This window comes from Staurois parvus, unplaced genomic scaffold, assembly GCF_062004578.1.
Source record: "Staurois parvus isolate SC_StPar_1 unplaced genomic scaffold, SC_StPar_1.0 ptg000818l, whole genome shotgun sequence".
In the NCBI taxonomy this organism is placed as follows: Eukaryota; Metazoa; Chordata; class Amphibia; order Anura; family Ranidae; genus Staurois; species Staurois parvus.
Window position 1 is genome coordinate 9,006,914 of NW_028318614.1, and position 22,333 is coordinate 9,029,246.

The following is a 22,333-nucleotide window of genomic DNA, read 5'->3' on the forward strand; positions in this document are numbered from 1 at the left end:
TCAATGCTTTTGTGTGTAGGTTCCCCCATGTGTGTATTTATGCTCGACGGGGTAGGCTAAATAACTTATATTTGGAGGGAATTTTAGTTGCTTGGGTGTAACTTTGATTTTTTGTATACGTTGTATTTTTTTTAATAAACTTTTATTTTTATCACAGAGGACAAAAAATCCATTATGTGATGCATTTTTGGCGACATATTTTCTTTAATGAGACATGAGGGGTCTAAAAGACCCCTGATGTTTCACCTGTTCTCCATTGGAGCTAATGGAGGGCAGATCATGCTTCATTAGTTATTTCCTCAGACATAATAGCTGGAAAAAGTGACACCAAGACCCAGAAGTGACATTTTACAGTTTCGGGTTGATAGCAGGTGGGGAGATAAGCAAACCTTTTTCCTGTAACCTGTCATTTGTTAAAATCTTTATTTTCCCAATCTAATTAGGCCTCTTCTTCCTTTTCAAGCTCTTTCATCTTGTTCATCTCTTTGTTGATACGGCAGATTTGTAACTGTAATTTGAAATTGTAAACCAAAGCCTCAACACAAAAAAAAAAAAAGTTAAAAGTGAAGTTCAAGAACCAGATTTCATGCCTGAATCTGAAAGATGAAAAAAATTTACAATGGCTAGCTTCTTAAAAAAAAAAAAAAAAGAGTTATGTATGTACAGTTATGACCACGTGGTAAACATTTATGTAAAATTTCGCTTTAAAGCAATAATAAGAACTCAGGAAAACACAAATCAAGTTTGATTTTTTTAATTAATTTTCAGTGCCATTCCAAAATGCAAACTTGTTTTTTTTTTGTTTTTTTTAAGTGTTACATAGTGAGTCAGGGAATGGTGGAAGCTCCTTTCCCATCTCTTGGCAGGCTCACCAGGGAGGTTATAAAACAACGGTCCATATTACAGGGAAATCACACGCAGGCATAGTATTAAAGTGTTGACATAATAGGATGGCCTTGTATAAATGTGCAGACAGAAGGCCTGCTAACACTGCAGACAGATGAGGGAGACATGAGTGTATCACAAAACCTTCAGTGTCCTTAATAAGTGGTTTTACTGTGTTAACTTCAGCCACAGACCACTCTGCTGTTAATGAAAGACTATTAAAACAAATTAGTCTGTGCAAATAATTTAAAAGGATTTAGTAAACATCACTTTGTTAAGACTCCATCTTGCACCCCTCGGTTCCTAGAACAAAAAGCATGAAACTGGTGAGTGCAGATATGTGCGTAAATACAAGAATCTATTTGGGATCCAACATTGCGCCTTTAAAAACAGCTACACTGGGCTGTTCCTTGTTACATATTAGAGGGATACGCATTCCCAATTTAGGGAAGTCTCTAAAGGTCCATCTCTACAAGGCTACATGCACAAATTCGCTTTTACATGCATCTGTGTTGAAGAATTGAAGACATTGAGGACTGCACCCCTCCATACATAGTGGAAAGCGATCATTTAATTACTTTGGCAATCATAATCGCCCCAGTATGTACTGAATGGTATGCATCATTCAATATGATCCTATTTTACTGCTGTATTGAGCTTGCTAAGTGCAGTGCGCATCAGTGCAACATGGCAAAATTGAAATACATTTTTTTAAAAAGTGGAAGGCTGAATAGCTACAGCTGCCTACTAGACAGTTATGTCTAGTGGCGTATGTTTAATTATCTCCTTCCTATAGCTTTGGGCACACTTAATAAAACATAGGATGTCATCTAAAGACCTATAGCCCCAATGGCAAAATGTGCAATTTAAATCTAACTTGTGCCATTAGTGACCATGGTGTAGTTCACTTATTATAGACTGGCATTTAACACATAAACAGATGTGCAGGCTTTTGATCAATGACATGGAGGCAAACAGTAGCAGTGTGCAGTAATTTACAAGGCAGCCAATCAAAGATAAGTTTTCCTGGCCATTGGTGGCCTTTTAAATACTGTTAGATTGGCAATAACATCAAGCTAGCATTCATTAGAGTTATTACAGCTTCTATGGATAACATTCTTCTATTTTTTATTGGAATTCAATATGTTTAATTTCAGATGTAAAATAGTGAAAGCTGATCTAGGATTGGCTGTTTACAGGTTACGTTACACTGTTGCTCTTTGCATGGTATTATTTACTAAAGCCCTGTGTGGGCTGAACCAGTATATGCATATAATAATTCATACCCAACTTTTCTCAAATTCATAACTTCCATATTGGTTCAGCTAGCACAGTGGGCTGCCTCAGGGTAGATGAGATATGAAGATGATTTGGCACAACCCAACCAACCAAATGGCACTTACTGTTTGGGAATGCTGCCAAGGAAGCTCTGAACCTGCACTGTGAGATTTTATGTAATGTAGTGAAATATATACAGCCTGAAAGACGGGGATTGTACATCCACCAAGGGCATGGAACAGCCCGTCCCTTTGTACAGTCTGTATAGAATATACAAAAACATATGTATATATTTATATATTTATAAGATATGCTATATCTTTAGTCATTTTTCTTTACAATATTAAGTTTTGCTTTTTACATAAACTACAAGTGATCTTGGTGATGGCACAAGACAAAGAAGCAGGAGTAGGGCAGAGGAGGAAGAGGGGGGTACAACATGCACAATAAGTTGTGTCCTACCAAAGCGTCATTCCTTTTTTTGCTATGCCACAAGGCATCAGCCTAGAGAGGATGACCAAAAGTAAAGGATCTAGAAGTGAGAACTGGGCATAGAGGTTCCTGAAAATTAAGGCATTCTTATTTGCACAGAAAGGCTGTTCATTCAACTGTTCAGAAGTCAACATAAGGCACTCAGGCAGAGGGTGGTGTAAGAGTCCCTCATATTATAAGAGTAGTCCTGAGTGCCCACTGCCCTGGCAGTGACACCGCTGTGCAAGGTACCAGTTCACAGTACAACTCTACAGCACCAGCTCTACTGTTTATAACACATACAAATTGTCTTACTAAATTGCAAAGCAAATGAACTCCATGGTGAATTACCACACTTGGGCCAGAAAAGACCCCTAGGTTTGTCAACTAAATGTTTCATTGCTTAATCTAGGCATCAGTTCATGCTGAAGGTTGGGAGTTCCAAGAAAGACAAAGTCTGTTCATAAAAGACCCTGTACTCTTGGCACAAACAAGTACTTCAGCAAATTGAGGATCACAGGGGTCACTATTAGTGGTTATCCTGTTCATTGGCAAAAATGTATGTCCTGAAAACACAATAATGATCGTCTCTGATCATGAACAACGTTATGAAACCAACACTGTGCAAAGCACTTAAAATAACTCCAGTGTTAGATGTCTCTGCCAGCCTAGGTGGAGGCATGGAGAGGGTAACCCTAGGAGGACCACAGCAATAAATGAGAGAAAACAGAAACATACAAGAACAAGGGAACATGAGGGTAAAATAAATATACAGATAAAAGGCAAATTGTTGAAACACAACTATAAAAGCTGTCAAACAAAAGCCGGGATACAGGGACCTCAGTGCAAAATCGCAGGCCATGCAAGCCTTCCTAGGATGCCTAGCTCCCGACTTTTTAGACATTTAGACACATAAAGGCATTTTCAAATAATTCATATTAAGTGAAAATGTACCATGCTGTAAACATTCTCCATGAGTGGACAACACAGCTCTTCTCACTGTTTAAATACAGATAAATTGATGCAATCTCATTTCCATACAAAAAAAATATCAGAAAACTTTGGATTTCTACCCACTGTTGATAAAAAAGTGACATTGCCAAGCACTATGGCTGTTGGAGTCTATTAGTCCTGATTCCTCTGTTTCAGAGCCAGCAACAGGCTCTCCACATTCTCTAGCAGCACAGCTATGGGCTGCCATCAAAGACAGCATTATTCAACTTGGCACTTTCCCCCTTAATGTAGCAGAGGATATTTGTCTCCAATTCAACATCTCTAATTAACTTTTCAGTTAACACATGCAGTATCTGTTATTTACATCTTAACATATATCATAGAGAGGCCTCAAACTGCCACTTCTACTGTGACAGGTGGGCTTAAATCAGGTTTGGCAGCAAGCTCCAATTTATAGTAAAAATATGCTTCAGAAGCAGTAAAAACTGAGCGTATGTAGACATCTTCCTTGAGAAAAGCTTCTGACATATTTATGCTGGCACCGTTCAGGTTGGTCATACATGGGAGTAACACTCACAATATCAATTCCCATTATTGGCAGAATCGCCCCATTAAGCTTACCTAACCACTATTTTTTTTAACAACTCAGACAAACATACAATGTAAGGATTATTCCCTTTGCACCCTTGAGAAAATAGAATGATTGCAATCATAGAGATTTTCTACCATGTTGGAAAATCTCAGCAGCTAATAACGAGTATTTTCTATGCTCACCAGTGCTTGTTATTGCTCACAAGGATACACCTAGTTAAGGGACTGCTGCAAGGAATACTGAGATCTCTTGCACCACTTCGGAACATCAGCCCATGTATGAGTACCTTAAAGCTGGACAGAGTTGTGCATATCTGAATGTCAACTATAGGATCTTCCAGTTTATGAAAATATATTCAAGTGCCAGATGTCACTATCTTTTGCTATGCTACAGAGTAAATGCAGCGAAAATCATGTCAGATGACGTTTGGTATCAGAAGGTCCTTGAGTCCTAGGCCATATAAATATTGCTAGAATTGCCTGAACTAGTTGCTATTCAGAATTGAGGGATTCAGGACCAGCACAACATAGGCCATAAAAACCACTTTTGTGTTCTCTGCAAAACAAGCTTAGGGTGCTTAGATGGGTCTGTCCTGTGCACACTAATTAGGTGATCTTCAAATGACATGATAGTATAATTAGCTTATCAAAATATTACTATATCTAGGTAAAGGGTGTTAAAACTAAGCACTATGCATGAATGTGCAAATTCCAGGTCTCTGTTAAAGTGGAACTTTACTACGTAAAACGACCTGTGAGCCATGGTTCTGCCCAAGCCTCCTCCCTTGCAATCATAATAGTCTGTGTGGGGTTTTTTTGGTAACCTTTTTAAAAAGTTTTTCAGGGGACCCCACCCTGCACTGCCACTCTGACCACGACCAGACTGACGTGTTATGCTTCAGCAGCCCCCTGGAATAACTTTGTCACATATCCTGAGACCATGGTAGACCATTCTTAGAGCGGCCAGGATGGTAGAGCTGCTTGCTTCATTGGGGATTGGGGGGGGGGGCAGGCTGCCTAAACCCAGAAAAGGTAGCCTGTTTATAAACACCAAGATGCTTGCGTGGGACTGAGGCTCTGATACATGAACAATGGATGACTACTGGTTTCGCTAGGTAGGCGAGTATGTAGCAGGTAAGGGAGGATGGAAGAGTGAAGTTCCTCTTTAAATAAGCCAAGCTAATTTCTGATACTTCTACGAATGCCTAAAACTCTGATACCATATCTCAAGCCACAAGTTGTGCATATGTTAGGTTGTTAAAACTCTGTGGTGACTGTTGATATGAGCTACAGAAACAGTAGTACACTGACCACAAATGTCCAATTGAGAAACCCTGCATCAAATAACTGATTACCCCAAGAATGCAGTGCAGTATGCCAAACCATTAGTGTATAACTTCTACATAAGATTGTGTTAAACGACCCAAAATACATGATTATGATTTCCAGCAAGCAGATTGTAGCTATTGCTATCTACAGATTATGTGCCAGAGATTTAATGAAGTTGTTCCAACACGTGACATGATTTTATGGGTAAACATCTAAAACATGCATATTCTTAGAAACACTTTAGGCTTGTAAACTGCTTGGTGATGTCAACACTTCATTACCTATTATTAAAATGAATCTTTAAGTTGAGTATATCAAACCGTTAACAATGTGATTCTCTCTCAGCTGAATTGTGAATCTCCAGAATATGTGAGTGCTGAAATACATAAATCATGAACCCCCACAGTTGGGATACAGTATTTGCAAGACTCAATCAGGTTACTAGTACTGCTGGTTCTTACTACTTTAAACTGCACTCTGATACTTCAAACTACAGATTGCATGTGAACTATCACCCTGACAAGGAACGCCCTGGTTTCTAATGTCATTAACATAAACAGCAACATACACTCACCGGCCACTTTATTAGGTACACCTTTTCAATTGCTTGGTAACACAAATTGCTGATCAGCCAATCACATGGCTGCAACTGCATTTAGGCTTCTAGACGTGGTGAAGATGACTTGCTGAAGTTCAAACCGAGCATCAGAATGGGGAAGAAAGGGGATTTAAGTAACTTTGAATGTGGCATAGTTGTTGGTGCCAGACGGGCTGGTCTGCGTATTTCAAAAACTACTGATCTACTGTGATTTTCATGTACAACCAACTCTCTGGTCCGAAAAAGAGAAAATATCCAGTGAGTGGCAGTTGTGTGGACGAAAATGCCTTGTTGATGTCAGAGGTCAGAAGAGAATGTGCAGACTGGTTGCTGTGACTTTCAGATAGTAGGGTCAGAATTTGGCGTAAACAACATGAAAGCATGGATCCATCCTGCCTTGCATCAATGCTTCAGGCTGGCAGTGGTGGTGTAATGGTGTGGGGGATATTTTCTTGGCACTAGCAAGGTGCATCTAATAAAGTGGCCAGTAAGTGTATATTACCATTTTTTTTTTAAAATACAATGATCAATGCATAGTAATGGATACCAGTCAATCAGAATTCAGTTTTTTTAGCCAGACTACCCTGGGCTTTTAAAAACTGAATTCTGGTTGTCATTGGTTACTGCTCTGGATGCTTGATCAGATGAAGGTAAGAGGATCACAATGCAAAATAACTACTGAATAGAAGGTATGGGCTTTCTCACTTGAAACTTCTAAAGAAACTAGTTGCAATTTACTGGATCATATGGGATCAGTTGTCTTATTTAATCAGGTTTAGAGCATTCCTAGTTAACATTCATAATGGCTCTTTGTTTTACAATTAAAGCTAAAGGGTCTGATGTATTAAAACGGAACTTTTAACAGATGTAAGGAAAACATTTATTAATATTATTATTCATAAAAATCATTAAATATATATATTTTAAATACAACTTTCCTTATTATCATAAATCTCTTCCTAATTTTAGCTTCATTTAATCCACTGCACAGCAGCATCCATATTGGAAAGGGGAAGGCCAGAACTCCCATCCAATTTGGTTTCTATTAGCTTGAAAATGCTCATACTTTGAGCATGCTTGTAGATGGACAAAGCACAGGGGTGACATACCAATGTGCTGCTCATAGTCCAATGAGCAGGCTAGGGGTAGGTCTTTCAAAAATTTAGAATGAGTAAGATACCGGACTGCGCTGTCTGGCAGGGATATCTGGATCACAAAACTAGATGATAGACTAGCCTGAAGTTCATGTTAAATATAAAAACAATATTAAGAACTGAACTTACTTCCCAGCAGACAGAAATTGGTCCCTAAATACTTCATCTGATTGATGGCTGTGGGAAATAACTCAAGCTCCTAATACTGACACCATGACACATCACATTCTAAGAAGATCACTGCCCCTTCTTCCTGGACTTCCTTCATTCTTACAATTCAGGGAAACATTGGCAATGTAGAAGACCTGAAAGGGCAGGCCTGTGTTCATGCCAACATCTGGCTTTTTAATTCGTCCGAGATTTGATCCATCTATAGGCAACCTGGTTGTACCCAAGTCAATCCATTGATCGACTTTAGTACAACCAGCCTGTTCAAACTTTTTACATGTGATTACTGCCGGTGGCTATACCTGATAGCAGTAATCATTGTGTTCTGCCGGCCAGGAAGGCTGCCTGCTAGCAGAACACAATAGTGCTTTGGGAGGTGTTCCCCATCAACACTGACTGTTTGCAGGAAAGAAAATCAAATCTTGCATGGCTTGCCAAAGAAACTACTATTAGGTATAAGGGAAGGCACCTATAGGTGCCCTAACCATACCTTTTTTAGCTTCCACTGCTCTGCCATTACATATCAATGTTGGAGCATTTTGATGTACAAAGTTCCAGAGCTTCTTGCTTCTCACTCCTTCCTGCCTCCCACACATTACTGTTAGTCAGTGAAGCAGCCCATCTTAGTGATGGGTCATTAGGAATGTGTGAGAGGTATGAAGCAGTGGTTAAGCTTGACACTACCCTAAAGTGTAGAATCGGTCTGGCTTCCAGACAAAGTGGAAGGAACTTGGAGGTCCCTTCAGGAAAGGTACTTTATACCTGACACCAGTTTCTTTGTTTTAGTATAGTGGCAGAGGTGTATTTAGGTGTTGAGATTTCAACCACACAGGGAGTGCATTCTTCAACAAACAACCTATAGACTTTCATTCTGTGCAGGAGCAGAAAAACACAACAACAATGTACCATATCCAAGCAGGAAGCAAAGCATGGAAAATGTAATTTGCAATTACACGTTCCCCTGTGTACATATAGTTACAAAGTATACATTCCCTTTATCGCATAAACGGACAGATTTAATTTCTAGATTATGTGTACTCTACTTGCACAAGATGGAGACAATTTTTCTCTGGTTAGTGACAAGGATTGTACAAACTCTTCATGTAGTTACAGGCAGGGAAATACATAGTGCTTGTCCAAAATTAAGAAGAAATGGCATAAAGAGGACAAATGATGCTGGTTGGTGGAAGACTTGCAGGAGAAGCTGACCTGTTGACAAGTTCTATATTGTCTGAAAATTGTTGGGTTTATTTTATAAAATTTACTTAGAAGAAAAATAGAGCAGATGTTAAAAAAAACAGTTAATTAGTTTTTACCTTTTACCTAATCTTTTTTATTCCATCTTAACACCTAGAGCCAGGCAGATATAAAAACACCCTTTAGTTTTCTAAGAAATCATTTCAAGTCAATAAATAATTTTTCAATTCATGTAAAGAAGTTGAAAATATGTGAAATGTAGTAATGCCATTCATTATTTGGCCAAGAGGCAGATGGAAAGATAGGCATCAATGCAAATGCTGTATAATTATAAGTTTATAAAAGTGTTGTCAGCCTCTGAATCTGCCTATACATTAGGATTATAGCCAAATTTCAATCCATGTATAACTATCCTTAAGCTATACAGCCATATAGCACAGCAGCAGTGGTTGAAATCTAAAAATATATGTATTTGTATTGCTAGGATGCATAAATAACAGAAAGTTGTTAACCCCTTCTCACCGGCTCCTCCCGGCCCCTTAAGGGGTTTCTGACGCAGGGAAGAGGGGCTGGGTTTAGAATCATGTGTCCGCCGTGATTGGCTGTCACTGTAGTCACATGATCAGAAAGGTCCCGATTGCAAAGAGAGATTGGGACCTTTCTGTGAGACGCCAACACACGTGCTGGGAGCGCGCAGGGCGCTGGATATGTGCTGGACACATATCAATAACAGAAAACTCTCAAAAGTATTTAAGCATCAACCTATCTGGCTCCTGAGGATTGCCTTCTTAGAAGTGATGCTTTCTAGAGGCTACCAAGCTCCCTATATATTCCAAGTTAAAAAAGGAGTATGTGACTGAAAAAGGCCTCATTTCTGCAAGAAGCTTGTACTTGGTGTTTTTTAAAGTTCTGTCTTTGGTAAAATGTTTCCTGAATGCAGGTGAACGCAAAAATGCAGCTGATAAGATTTTTGGAGTTTGTTATAGAAACAACTCAGTACTGTCCGTGATACTTTTTTTATTTGCACTAACATACAATTTTCAGGACAAGCTTTTAGGGTATGTCCCCTTCTTCAAGGTCCAAGCAAAACTACATCACAAAGTTTTAGAAGAATGTTAAAAGAAACAATCTCTGTTGGATATTGAGTGAGGAATCCCATGTCCAAATTAAGGCCATTATCTTTTGTATCAAATAGAAATATCATTCTTAGCTCAAACATTTTTCTATCCTGGACAGTTTTGAAATTCCCTTTAAGAGCTAAGATATTGAGGTCTTCCATAGTGTGGTCCGGTTGTGTGAGATTGTTTCTTTTAACATTCTGCTAAAACTTTGTGAAGTAGTACTGCTTGGACCTTAAAGAAGGGGACATACACCGAAAGCTTGACCTGAAAATTGTATGTTAGTGAAAATAAAAAAAGTATTACGGACAGTACTCAATTGTTTCTGTCGCAAGTGCATTAATATAGCTACAATCACCTCAAGCAAGATGGAGATTGTTATAAAACTTAAAATCCATAGTTTTGAAATTCCCTTTAAGAACTAAGATATTGAGGTCTTCCATAGTGTGGTCCGGTTGTGTGAGTTTGTTTCTTTTAACATTCTGCTAAAACTTTGTGAAGTAGTACTGCTTGGACCTTGAAGAAGGGGACATACCCCAAAAGCTTGACCTGAAAATTGTATGTTAGTGCAAATAAAAAAGGTATCACAGACAGTACTCAATTGTTTCTTTTGCAAGTGCATTAATATCGCTACAATCACCTCAAGCAAGATGGAGTTTGTTATAAAACTTAAAATCCATAATAGAATATATATGATTTTAAACCTGCAAAAATGTAAAAAAACAAAACTGTCCTTTTATGCAGTTTTTCTGTATTTTGCTTAAATTTTGTTGATCCATTTTTCTCTAAGTATTTTATATAGTAACACCCAATATTCGGGTGTGGTTATTGTGCATCAAGTTGAAGTTAAGCTGTTCAAGTATCAGAGCTCACACAGATGACTATTAATGGATGCTCCCAGCCCTACCTATGTGGCTAAACTTAATGTACACAAGCAAAGAGTGAACATATATTGCCAAAGAAATAACAGATTCCTATGGTGAGCACATATATCAATGCTCATCAACGCTTTGCTGACCAAGTGGACACTCCTTCATATGGAATGCTACAGTTCTGATGAGACTGCTCTCAACAAAAACAGGGCACCCCTTATCTCGGGGACCCAAAGTTTAAAGGGTTAATTCACCTTTTCAGAAAAAAATGAAGAGGTGAACACGCACCACACCATACACCCTCTCAATCCTCCTGATCCCTGTTGTGCTTATCTCCATGGGTGATGAGCTATCAGTGACTTTGCAGCTGGTGCAGGGGTCCAGGGATGTGAAAATCCCACATTTTCCCTCTTCTCTGTGCTGCGTTTTCAGGATGGATCAGAGCGATGCTCTGTGCCGTTGCTAACCAATCAGTATCGCTCTGATCCATCCTGAAAGCACTACACATAAAAGAGGGAAAAGAGCAGGAATTTCAAATCCCTGGACACAGACAGCTCATTATCCATGGTGGTAAGTACAGCAGTACAGACCTTTTATGTGTAAAAGGTCTAATGGGAGCATCAGTCCAAAGATCTAAGAATCTAAAATCTTTTTTTTTTACTGTTTGCTCATAGCAACACAACATGAACAGCCAGACACTCCCCCTTTATAAAGGTTATACATGCTGTAACTGGACTCAAAAGCGTTCTTTTAGTACTTAGATGCAAATAATGAAGCACAATATTGCAAGTAACAGCAGTTCACATACCAGAGTGGTATTTGGATGGTACAAATATTCCAAAGGTGCAATGACCATATCTATGAAAGCTGTCATTGAACAACTGGTTCTACTGTCTGCTTTGTGCATGGCCACTGAACTCAACTCATGCTATAACAGCACATTAATACAGCCATGATTACATGGCTTTTTTGCATCCTTTAATATTGGAGAGAGAGCATGCCTTTAACCAGTTTCTTATTGCTCCATGCATGGTGGTCTCATACACACAATTTTAACTGAAGTAAAAGACATCACCAACAGTGAAAATGCATATTGTCCTAAATGTTTCCCATAGTACATGTCACTTTCATTTTGCCACAGAGCAGTGCACAGAGGTAATGCTGGTTAAACATCCCTAATATTCCAGTTCATATTCTATTACACAAATTTGCCACTCATACATTCCTCCACATAATCTAGTCAGGAAACATAATGGCACATAAATGACATAAGCAATGAAGGCAAAGGGTAGAGGAGTGTCCCTGTTTGCCCCACAATGGTTGACAGACTGCAGTATGACTATTCGTTTGTAGAGCAAAAGGTAGAAATATGGCCTTATCTAAATGCCCTAGGGCAGAAAGTGGTAATGCAACTTAAAAAAGCCCACTCAAGTTTTCTTATAAACTTCAACATTCCCACAGACCAATGACACAGGTTGGCATAAAGCCTTGGCTGGTAAAGTAGAAGCCATGCAAGACTGCCATGTGGTGGCATCTTCATAGTGCAACAATTCATTTTCCTTGGTTTATGATCTTCTCAAAGGTTCCAACATACCTTTTAGCTGCCGCATGGTTTGCAAAATAGTGGTACCATAGGTATAAACCTTAATGGCAGGATGGCAGCTATCTCTGCCATCTCAATCACCTTTGCTAACTAAGCTCTGGAATATCTCTTCCTACAGTAGCCTGGCAGATTTCTATTTCTAAAGCTGCATTCCCTCCATATATATTCTACCTAATGTTCTTTGTGCGTTCTGCTAGAGAGCAGAAATGAGCAATTCTTCCTGTTTAGCATGTGTAGGCCCTGTGGGCGTGGCAGTCCGCGTGGGATCTGGAGTCAAACACTCTTGGCTGCTCATCCCTGTGGGTGTCAAGTCCATGAGCTCACCCGAAGAGCTGAGAGGAAAAGAGGCAGACACAGATATGCCCGAGGATGGATCAGTTGAGCCAGCAAAGAGGCGAGGAGGCTTCGGCACCAGATTTGGCTCAAACTGTGCTCTTAGAAGTATCTCCTGATCGCTTACTGACTTAGCCATTTCTCGATCTGTTCCTTCTGACACCATCATATTGTAGAGGTCTTGCAAAGACCCACTTTTACTGTCTAAATTGAAGAGACTGTCTATAAATTCTGCAAATTCTAATACTTGTGGGCTGGGAACCTCTGTGAGGCGGCCATTCTGTAAAGACCGCTCCTCCTGTGCAGGCGTTTGCACCCTTGTGGTCTCTGCTCCTGCTACATTCTCTTCCTCCCAGGGTGGCAGGTCCCCTGGAGATGACCGACCACTGTTATGAACAATTTCAGTATGTTGGCTTTCCTGTGAGTGTTTAGAAAGGGCATCTGCCCCCAAAAGCTCTGTGCGAGAGCTTAGAGATGGGTTCTCCTCTGGAATGGTGGGATCAATGAAAAAACAGTGAGACTCATCACGTTCCAGTACAGCTCTTAAACTAGGGGAACCCCGAATGCTTCGGAACCCAGAGGAACGCCTTGAATCAAAACTGTATACGGACTCATTGTCTGACAGGCTCTCCATTGTAGCCAGTGGAGCTCTACGGTCCTGCAGGGAAACTGCCAGGCAGTCCTTGGTGCTCATCAACAATAGTTCAACGGGATCCTTCAATATTGGGGACAGAAGCCGAGAGTCGTAGAATCCTTCAAGGCTAATCTCAGATTGTTTACTCCTACGGAAGTGGAAAAATAATACAAGTATCTTTTTAATGCAAATGCAAGATTAAAGAATGCAAAAGAATAGCCACCAAAGTCAGAATACATTACAGGGTACATAGCATTGAATGCAATCTGGACAAAGAGGCACCATGCTAACTTTTTAACAAACCTGCATGGCCAGGATTCCATTGAATTTTTAAAAAATTCTAAATGATTCTATCATTATAATACCTAGCAACTTAAAACAGGAATGCAAACATGTAACATATATGTATATAAGTACACTACAAAACCAAATGCACTTGCATTTCTGAATGTCCGATTTTTCAGCAGCTTGAAAAGGCATATAAAGGTTTGCATTTATACACTGAAACTCAGGGAACAAAACTGTGTGCTAAAAGTACCCTATAGCAAAAGCTATTTTTTTTAATTGTGAAATTTTGAATAGAGTAGAGAAAGTTAAAATGCTTTTCAGGTTTATTTTTGTCATTTGTTTCCCATTTGAGAGTTTTACATTACTTCCTGTACTGTAGACAAAATAGGAAGTGAGGAAATTACCACAAAACTATAAATGGTGTCCACATTAGAGGTTTTTCCTCTTATTAATGTTTTGATGACAAATCAAAATGTTTCATTTTTCCTCACTCAGTGATCTTCCCAATCCAGATAAAAAAAAAAAACTTTCGGCTTTAGATAAACTGTAAACTTATTCTCAGCTGTGAACTTCAGCTTCCACAGGATGTCTTCAGCTGTGGGTATTTAATGCAATCTGCGGAACAGAATAAGGTACAAAACCATTGCCCAACTATTGCAGCATACTAGTAGTTCTAAGCTAGCAATTCAGGGAAAAGGTTCAATGTTATAAACTGCCACTAATAAGCAGTAAACAAGTGCATGAAGACCGAAAAACATATACAGCTTTGCAACACATTGTCTTACATTTTTCCCCACTTACCAGTTTAGCTGAAAGAGTTGATAACTAAGCCAGGGAATGCCATTCATAAATGCAAGTGTCACTTCCTTTAATGAAAAAGCTTTTCCTCCGAATGTGAACCAGCAAAAATGATCTCAGAATAATAAAAACTGCTCATGTACTCTTTTAGCAGAACTCAAGACAGACAGCTAATTCAGGGGTGTCCAACCTGTGGCCCAAGAGTTATGAATACAGCCCAACACAGATATTGATGCATTAACTTATCAAAAACAGTGTCAAATATTGTACTAGTTTTATGTTGCCCTCTTTTATTTTTATAATAAAAAATATTACAAAAAATTAAGTTTTATTACTCAGGTACTGTATCAGTGATCTGTAACTTGTGATCTGCCCAACCTTTTCTGCTCATCAGCTATCCTTTTATTGTTAGTATATTTTATGTGTGGCCCAAGACAATTCCTCTTCTTCCAATGTGGCTCAACAAAATCAAAAGGTTGGACGCCCCTGAGATAATTGCACACTTGAATTATATGATATTTACATCAACTGTTTTAGCAGGCAAATGATTTATAATTCTGTTCAGTCAATTTGGAGATTCACGTGCCTCTACCTCATCGTTCAGCCAGGAGGATGACTCTACTATCTGCTAGTGCAGCTCATGTATCAAGTATAATACATTGATTAAGTATAGTACATACAAAGTTATATTGGATCAAGCTGGACCAATGAAACTATGTATAACATACAGATGCCTGTAACTATTCATTAAATAAACTCACATTAACCTCTATTTTCTTTCCATTTTCACTGCTCTGTAGCACTACCTCACCTCACCTCATTAGCAGGGCTGGACTGACAGCCTCTGACATCAGGTTAGTCTGAACACCACACAATCACATGACCTTGTCATATAGGAAGGAAGAACATTTGTCTGGCCCTCCTAAAGAAAGCATAACAGCTATTGCTGTTTGTTTGCTTTCTTTCCCCATTGCCCACATGTGATGCTTGTCCAGCACTCAATGCAGCCAGTACAGCTGAAGAAGGCATGAGCAGCTGATAGACAGCTGGAGGGTTGACAGTTGGGCACCAGGGGCTTAGAAGAAAATTGTTTGAACACATATTAATAAAAACCTGTGACCAACATCTCCCACATGACAATAGATTGAGTGTGGCATCCAGTGGCAGGTATATGTAATGGGTTTCTTTTTTCCTCTGCCTTTATTTCCTTTGTGGTTGAGGTGATGGCTATGAACACCTTGGATGTTTGTGGTCTGATCATAGAAGTTCATGGTTGCTTCTAGGTAATCTACCTTGCCTTATTTTGCTTGTTTGTCTTGTTGGTCTATGGGTTTTCCCTTTCTTCTTTTTTATTCTTTATTTGTAATGCTCCCTTCTGACTCTCTGGGGGTTCTTATTAGTGCACTTTATCTGATTTCTCACAAGAGGAATTCAACGATTTTGTTTCGTGCCCCACCCTAGGGCCACACTTATTTAATTTTTTACCACTGAGATTTTTGACAATTGGTCATTTTTATTTTGTCATATTTTGCTTATTTGTCTTGTTGGCACTTTTAGCAATATGGTAAATGGGCTTTGCCTTCTCTATTTCCTTCTTTATTTGTAATGTTCCCGTCTGACCCTCTGGGGGTTCCTAATATTGTACCATATCTGACTTCTTACAAGAGGTATTCATGTATTTTGTTTCCTGCCCAACCTAGGGTCACCTTTTTTTTTTAATTTTCACCACTGAGGTTTTTGACAATTGGTCATAAATACTTAGACCTTATTTTCTTTACTTTAGCCTTCCACTATATGGTTGGCAATCTGGCCCACTACTCCCACGGTGTGGCCCCTGCTTTGTGGTTTCCTGCCCTCTCTACAGCTCCTGGAAAAAGTGTGTCCCATGCTGTTTCTCCATCACATGCCATTGTTTTTTTGCCAGAAAAGAATCTTTGATTCTGACTTTCATATAGTTTGTATATTACTGGGTAAGTTATGCCTTGATGTGTCTGGCTATCGCCCTTGAAGAAATTTTGTTGTACAGGGTATCCCTAAAGTCTGGACACATAGGAAATATCACTAACTGTATGTTTTTTTCTCAATATGCATTTTGCTTATGTGTCTTTTTTTTCCTGTACTAACTGACATGGCTTCTCCACAGATATCCTAAGAATCATTACATTCTCCTGATGAAGTAAACAAAATGCGTTGAGTGTCATGATATCAGCTGGTTAGTTTGATACATGTTATCCATAATGTTTTGATATGTTTCACTGTATTTTATTAGGGTTTTAATTTCAATTTTGTATGTGAATAAAAAGCAGATTTTTACAGTATTTTTTACCTGTTGTTGTTTGTCGCAGCTTCTTTAAAGTCCCATGGGCAATTTCTTTGATTGAGACCTGTGACTATATAAATGCTATGAAACCAGTACTTGCTATGTAGTGAAAAATCAAGTCAGATTCAGCCAGCTTTTCGTGTACCAGCTCTGATTGCCTATTCCTGAGTCTCATTAATGTTTAATAAGGCATCATATGAGAGTGATGGCCCAGAAGCAAGGCTTGGGTTGGAAGGCAAAGCAATCAACCCCAAATGAGGGTTGTAGTTTATTTTTATATATCAGAGCACCCCAGAACTCTAGGCTCATGGAGCTACCTGCAGAAAGTTTGAATAAACATTCAGGCCACTGAAAGTACCTTCACTATATAGTAAGTTTGGGGTTCATGGCTTTAATTTAACAAAAGGATCACTTGAAAGTGCTATTTTGCTATACCATTTCACCATGATAAGCTGCTCTTGGAAATCTCCATCGGAAACATCCCCTCCCATCTTTATATTATCATTTACATTCCGGTGATTCAAGCTGCCATGTTTATTACAGTCTTTTGAATGTTTGGGCAGTTGGACCATGTCTTTGCATCTAACCACCCACTAATGTCTATGGCCATTCTTTCTTGATAAATAACACAGCCCCCCAAAAAAATATTGGTGCCTTGCTTTTTAGACCTGTTCTTGGGGTTGTTTGGGTCACGGATTCAGGAAATTGCATTTTCTAGACTGCATGAGCTCTAGTTTCTTAGATATGGCTGAATTTATAGAATTTTTAGTCAGTTTTTGAAAAGATCTTGTTGATCAAATTATTCTTCTGTTACCTAGTTTGTGTTTTTTGCATACAAGTTAGTAAGTATTGACGTACTTCCAACTGTAATTTACATCAGAAACATTGGATTATAAAGTGTAAGTTATTAACTGTATTAAAGTTATGATCGTATAGGAGGCATATGTATATTACCACTAATCGTTATATTTCTGCAGGTCAAGCACTATAGAGGATATGGCTACTTTTTTATATGTTTCTTTTATGTAAAGGAGAAAAGTAAAACACTACAATAAAAATAACCTAATTTTTGACAGGCGACCAAAGTGAAGAGTGGCATTTATGCTGCATCTATAAAAACGAGAGCTGATAGGGAAAAATTGGTGCCATTTTTTGAAGCAGTGGGTCAAATATACCCAGGAACAGATCTAACATTCGTACGAGACCCATACTACATTAGTTCATCTCCGGAGAAGAAGCAATTTCACAGTGTACAAAACTAGAAACAGCTAGTGAATAAACAATAAAGGACAAATTACAAACTGATATGACATGTTTTGGGGGAGAAAAAAAAGTTTGAAAAAACTCACAGATGAGATTACAAATCACGACACAAACAGGCCATGGTAATGCAAGAAAAAGGGACAGAACAGTGTCCATTACACAGGCGAGCAAAGAGAAATCAGATCACACCACACAGGTTCCTAAATAACAAGGACAAGAAACATGCGTAAGGAAATGTGAGACAGATGGAAGAAGATTAAGAAGTGGAATACATTTAAGTAATTGCTGCAAAAAGCTGCAATAAGTTGCATACTTCCTAACAGATTCCTGCTTTAGAACCCATTTTAGATCATGCCAGTCAACATCAAATTTATCCCTCAACCATGCACCCACATCCACACAACACGACAAGTTTGGATGCAAAACAAAAGACACATGGGAGTATGTTATTTCTATGAAAATGTATTAAAGTACTTTGTCAGATAGCAGAGCAGCAATACTAGACAAATGAGTAACACAAACAATGATGGGATACAGGCCCTGCTTGTTTTCAGGGGTAATATGCGAGGTGGCCATGATCAGAAGCAGCTGGAACATTTTCAAAATGAAAATCTTTATGGCTAGAAGTGGACAGCATATATAGTCTCTGAGCATAGCAATGCTGTACCACTGAACATCTCACTGCTTACTTGGTGCTGCTGTTCCTCCTGTTGGCATTTGTCCCAGGCATTATGGCAGGTATCACCTCCAAGATGGGAGGAGACAGATGGGGTGGTTGGTGGAAGATCAGCTCAGGGTTTAGGTCAACTTCTGTTGGACTAACCATCACTTTTGCAGCAGAAAGTAGAGCTGTCTTGCCTTTGTTATAATTCTCCAGAACCTGGTAAGGAAAATAATCATGCTAGTAAATGCTGGAAGTGCAATAAGAATTAAAAAGACTTGACACTTGTTTAAAAGGGTAAACAAACAGGTCAAAAGTATACCACTATCAAATCAGGGCAACGTTATTCCTTAAAATCTATATAAAACATTCAGAATTCTTATGCTCTCACCAGATTACTCTGCAATTCTGCAATTGCTCCCAATAAAATAAAATAAATATAACGTAGTATGTCCTCAACGCATAAAGTGTGTTGTCACAGCCTATAAGGAAGTCAATGTGACGAAACGCGTCAGTAGGAAGTGACATCAGACGCAAACCAAAAGTATTGTGGTGGCCATTTTAGAGAAGGTATTTAATTATCGGAATTTTTATATGATTAAAGGAAAACTGGCCAAGATAGTAAAAAATATTTTTTGAAGTTTAATACCATATTTTTTTCATGTCCATTCATAGACAGTACAGGGGTAGGTTTTAAAGATTGATCACGGTGATAGCCAACACTGACCACGAGACAGAGGCTTACCGTGTCCAGATCATTACAACAAAACCAGGAGCAAGAGGTGACAGCTCGGTCTACGTTTTGGGAGCGCAATTCCAGCACAAATGCTGGAGCACAGATATGTGGTGCCTCAGAAAAAAGATCAGGTTTGCGAAGCTGCATTTGTGTATGATGCAGCAGGAACAGATAATATTTTGCAAATCTTACATCCGTCACTGTGGTTCCCATTACCATCAACTAAAGACATTAGAGCAACTGCCTTAAAACTCCTATGCACTACGTTTATAAGTCACATACTACGTACTACGATCCTAAAATGAAAAGCTCTATGAATCACTCCTTCTTTCCTTAGAGTACTTTTTGTTTTATCCTGCCTTCAATGTCCCAACAAAATGATTACCTGGTGCGAGAAACATGAGATCTGCTCTGTGAGAAATATTCTAATGTTCCCATTATGTCAACTCCTTTATAATTTGTACAATAGTTTCTTTATAAAACGTTTTTTACGCCCAAAACATAAAGGTAAAAAGAATGCTAAAACCTGGTGAAATTTCACTGTTAATTTTGTTTAGGCTTTTACATCAGAGGTGGTGAATTATTATGTAATAAAGAATACTGGGGGGATTGGAGGCTTTTTTGCTATCCAGCAGGGTGAAAAAAATATAGTATCTAAACAGTTTATAAAGGCTAAGTTCACCTTTAGGAATTTAGAGTGTAACATGTAACATATTCTTAAGCACCTGCTTTCTCTTACCTTATTGAGTCCTTCCATCACAACATGAGGGAGGTGTTCATGCAGCATGGCTGGAGAGATGATAACTTCCTCAAATGCTTTGTTGTCCCCCCAAATGGCAAAGTATGTTGGTTCCTCTTGATCCCAGAAACTTCACAAGGTAAAGGCAAGTCCAGTATTACAGGAAATGTGAGTATGGTGAATATCATTAATCAAAGCTTTTTATAACATTCTGTATGGTAGTCCCCATACACTTACCAGCATCGCTCCTCAGGATGGTTGTGCACTACATGAATGATTCGTCCAGGTGGGTAGAGTGGCGTGCTGGCAGACAGCGCTATGGTTAGATCACTAGGGTGAGTCCAGAGTCGGTTATTTGGCACAGTTATCCCATCAGACTCATCAGGAAGTTCTGATTTAGGTATACACTTTGTACCCCCTAGGATGATCCGCCACTATACAAACAGCAAGAAAGAGGAACTTATGATCAGCTGTAGAGTCAATAAAGTTCTTCTGTTAGGCTGCTGACAACAGGGACCCTGTTTACCAACTGATCTGTGAACATATTCTTTTAGACTTTACACAAGCATACCGATTCATACACCAATGTGAAGGGCCGTCTTCACCCTGCACAGACCTCCAAGGACATTCCCGAGTGTACATCTGTGTGGGACTGATGCACAGATCGGAAGGATGTCTGTGTTCTGATGTGTACATTGGTCTCTGATAGATGTACATGGAACACTTGTGCATTCTGCGTGGGTGAAGACAGGCCTTTGCATGGGTGAATAGATCAGTATGCCCATGTGAATGTTAATATGAACAATTTACAATATAAAATGCAGAGATTTCTGCCTTCACACACAAAAAATGTATATCATCCCTGCAATTTTTTCTCTTCATATTGGTAAATAGCCAATGTGGGTTTACAGCATTGTAATCCTACTTGCAAACCATTTCTACCGAGTTGAGACATGCTAATTTGCCACTTTGTCCCATTTAATCAGAGTTACAATTGTCTTGATCAGATTATTTATATGATCTGTTTTTGCATACTCTAAAGAGATTAAATTATGTCATGTTATTCAAACATGTTAAGCTTCACCAGCACTCGTTTGATTCATAACTGTTTATTGTGGACGATACCCTGCTTTAAGGGAGTTTTGCTGGGGATAAAAACAATAGTTTCTCTCTTTTTTTTTTGTAAACCATGCTAAACCTTATTATTATAATACAGGAGCCGACAGTTTGCTCAGCGCTTTACATTAAGGAGGGAGACAGTACAGTAACAATACAGTTCAATATAAGAGGGCCCTGCTCCTTGGAGCTTACAATCTAGGGGGAGGGGATAATGGTACAAGAGGTAATTAGCTGTGGGGGATGGAGTGGTTGGGGGAGTAGGGGATTCCAGTAGTTAGCCGGTGTCAGGGTAGGCTTTCCTGAAGAGATGCGTTTTCAGAGTGCTCCTAAAAGTGAGCAGGGTAGCGTGATAGCCTGATAGCTTGAGGTAGGAAGTTCCAGAGGATGGATGAAGCCCGTGAGAAATCCTGGAGACGAACATGGGAGGAGGAGACAAGGGAGCTAGAGAGTAGGAGGTCTTGCTAGGAGCGGAGAGTACGGTTTGGGTGGTATTTAGAGACAAGGTCGGTGATGTAGTCAGGGGCAGTGTTCTGAACGGCTTCGTACGTCAGTGTTTTGAATTTTATCCGCTGGGCAATTGGAAGCCAGTGAAGGGATTGGCAGAGAGGGGTGGCAGATACAGAGCGGTTAGTAAGGTGAATGAGTCTGGCAGCAGCATTCATGATGGACTGGAGTGGGGATAGCCTGCGATGAGGTAGGCCAGTGAGGAGGGAGTTACAGTAGTCAAGGCGTGATATAATAAGGGAGTGGATGAGTTGCTTAGTGGTTTCAGAGGTTAGGAACAGTCGTATCTTGGAGATGTAGCGGAGGTGAAGTCTACATGAGTTTGTCAGTGATTGGACCTGGGGCTGAAAGGACAGATTGGAGTCTAGGATTACGCCTAGCACCCTGGCGTGAGGGGTGGGACTGATGGTAGTGTTGTTGATCTTGATGGAGAAGTCGGGGGCAGGGCACGGGCTGGGGGGAATACTAAAAGCTCAGTTTTGGAAAGGTTGAGTTTGAGGAAGTGGAGTGACATCCAGTCCGATATGTCACTCAGTAGGCTGGTGATGCAATCGGAGACTGAGGGGGTGAGGTGAAGGGTAGAGAGATAGATTTGTGTGTCGTCGGCATAGAGATGGTAGTTGAAGCCGTGTGAGTTTATCAATTGGCCAAGGGAGGAGGTGTAGATGGAGAAGAGGAGGGGTCCGAGGACAGAGCCTTGAGAGACCCCGACAGAGAGAG

General features: G+C 39.5%; 1 protein-coding gene across 2 annotated transcripts in view; it reads right to left on the bottom strand.

Moving 5' to 3' along the window:
* Positions 1-11,691: 11,691 nt before the first annotated feature.
* Positions 11,692-22,333, bottom strand: part of DAGLA (diacylglycerol lipase alpha) — a 75,486-nt gene continuing 64,844 nt past the window's right edge. For both annotated transcript variants that reach the window (XM_089655041.1, XM_089655042.1), the window contains exons 17-20: positions 20,228-20,424; positions 19,991-20,120; positions 18,544-18,734; positions 11,692-13,333 (exon numbers count right to left, since the gene is read on the bottom strand). In XM_089655041.1, coding sequence (XP_089511167.1) covers positions 12,412-13,333; positions 18,544-18,734; positions 19,991-20,120; positions 20,228-20,424 — 1,440 coding nt within the window. In that variant the 3' untranslated portion in view covers positions 11,692-12,411. The remainder of the gene's footprint in view (positions 13,334-18,543; positions 18,735-19,990; positions 20,121-20,227; positions 20,425-22,333) is intronic.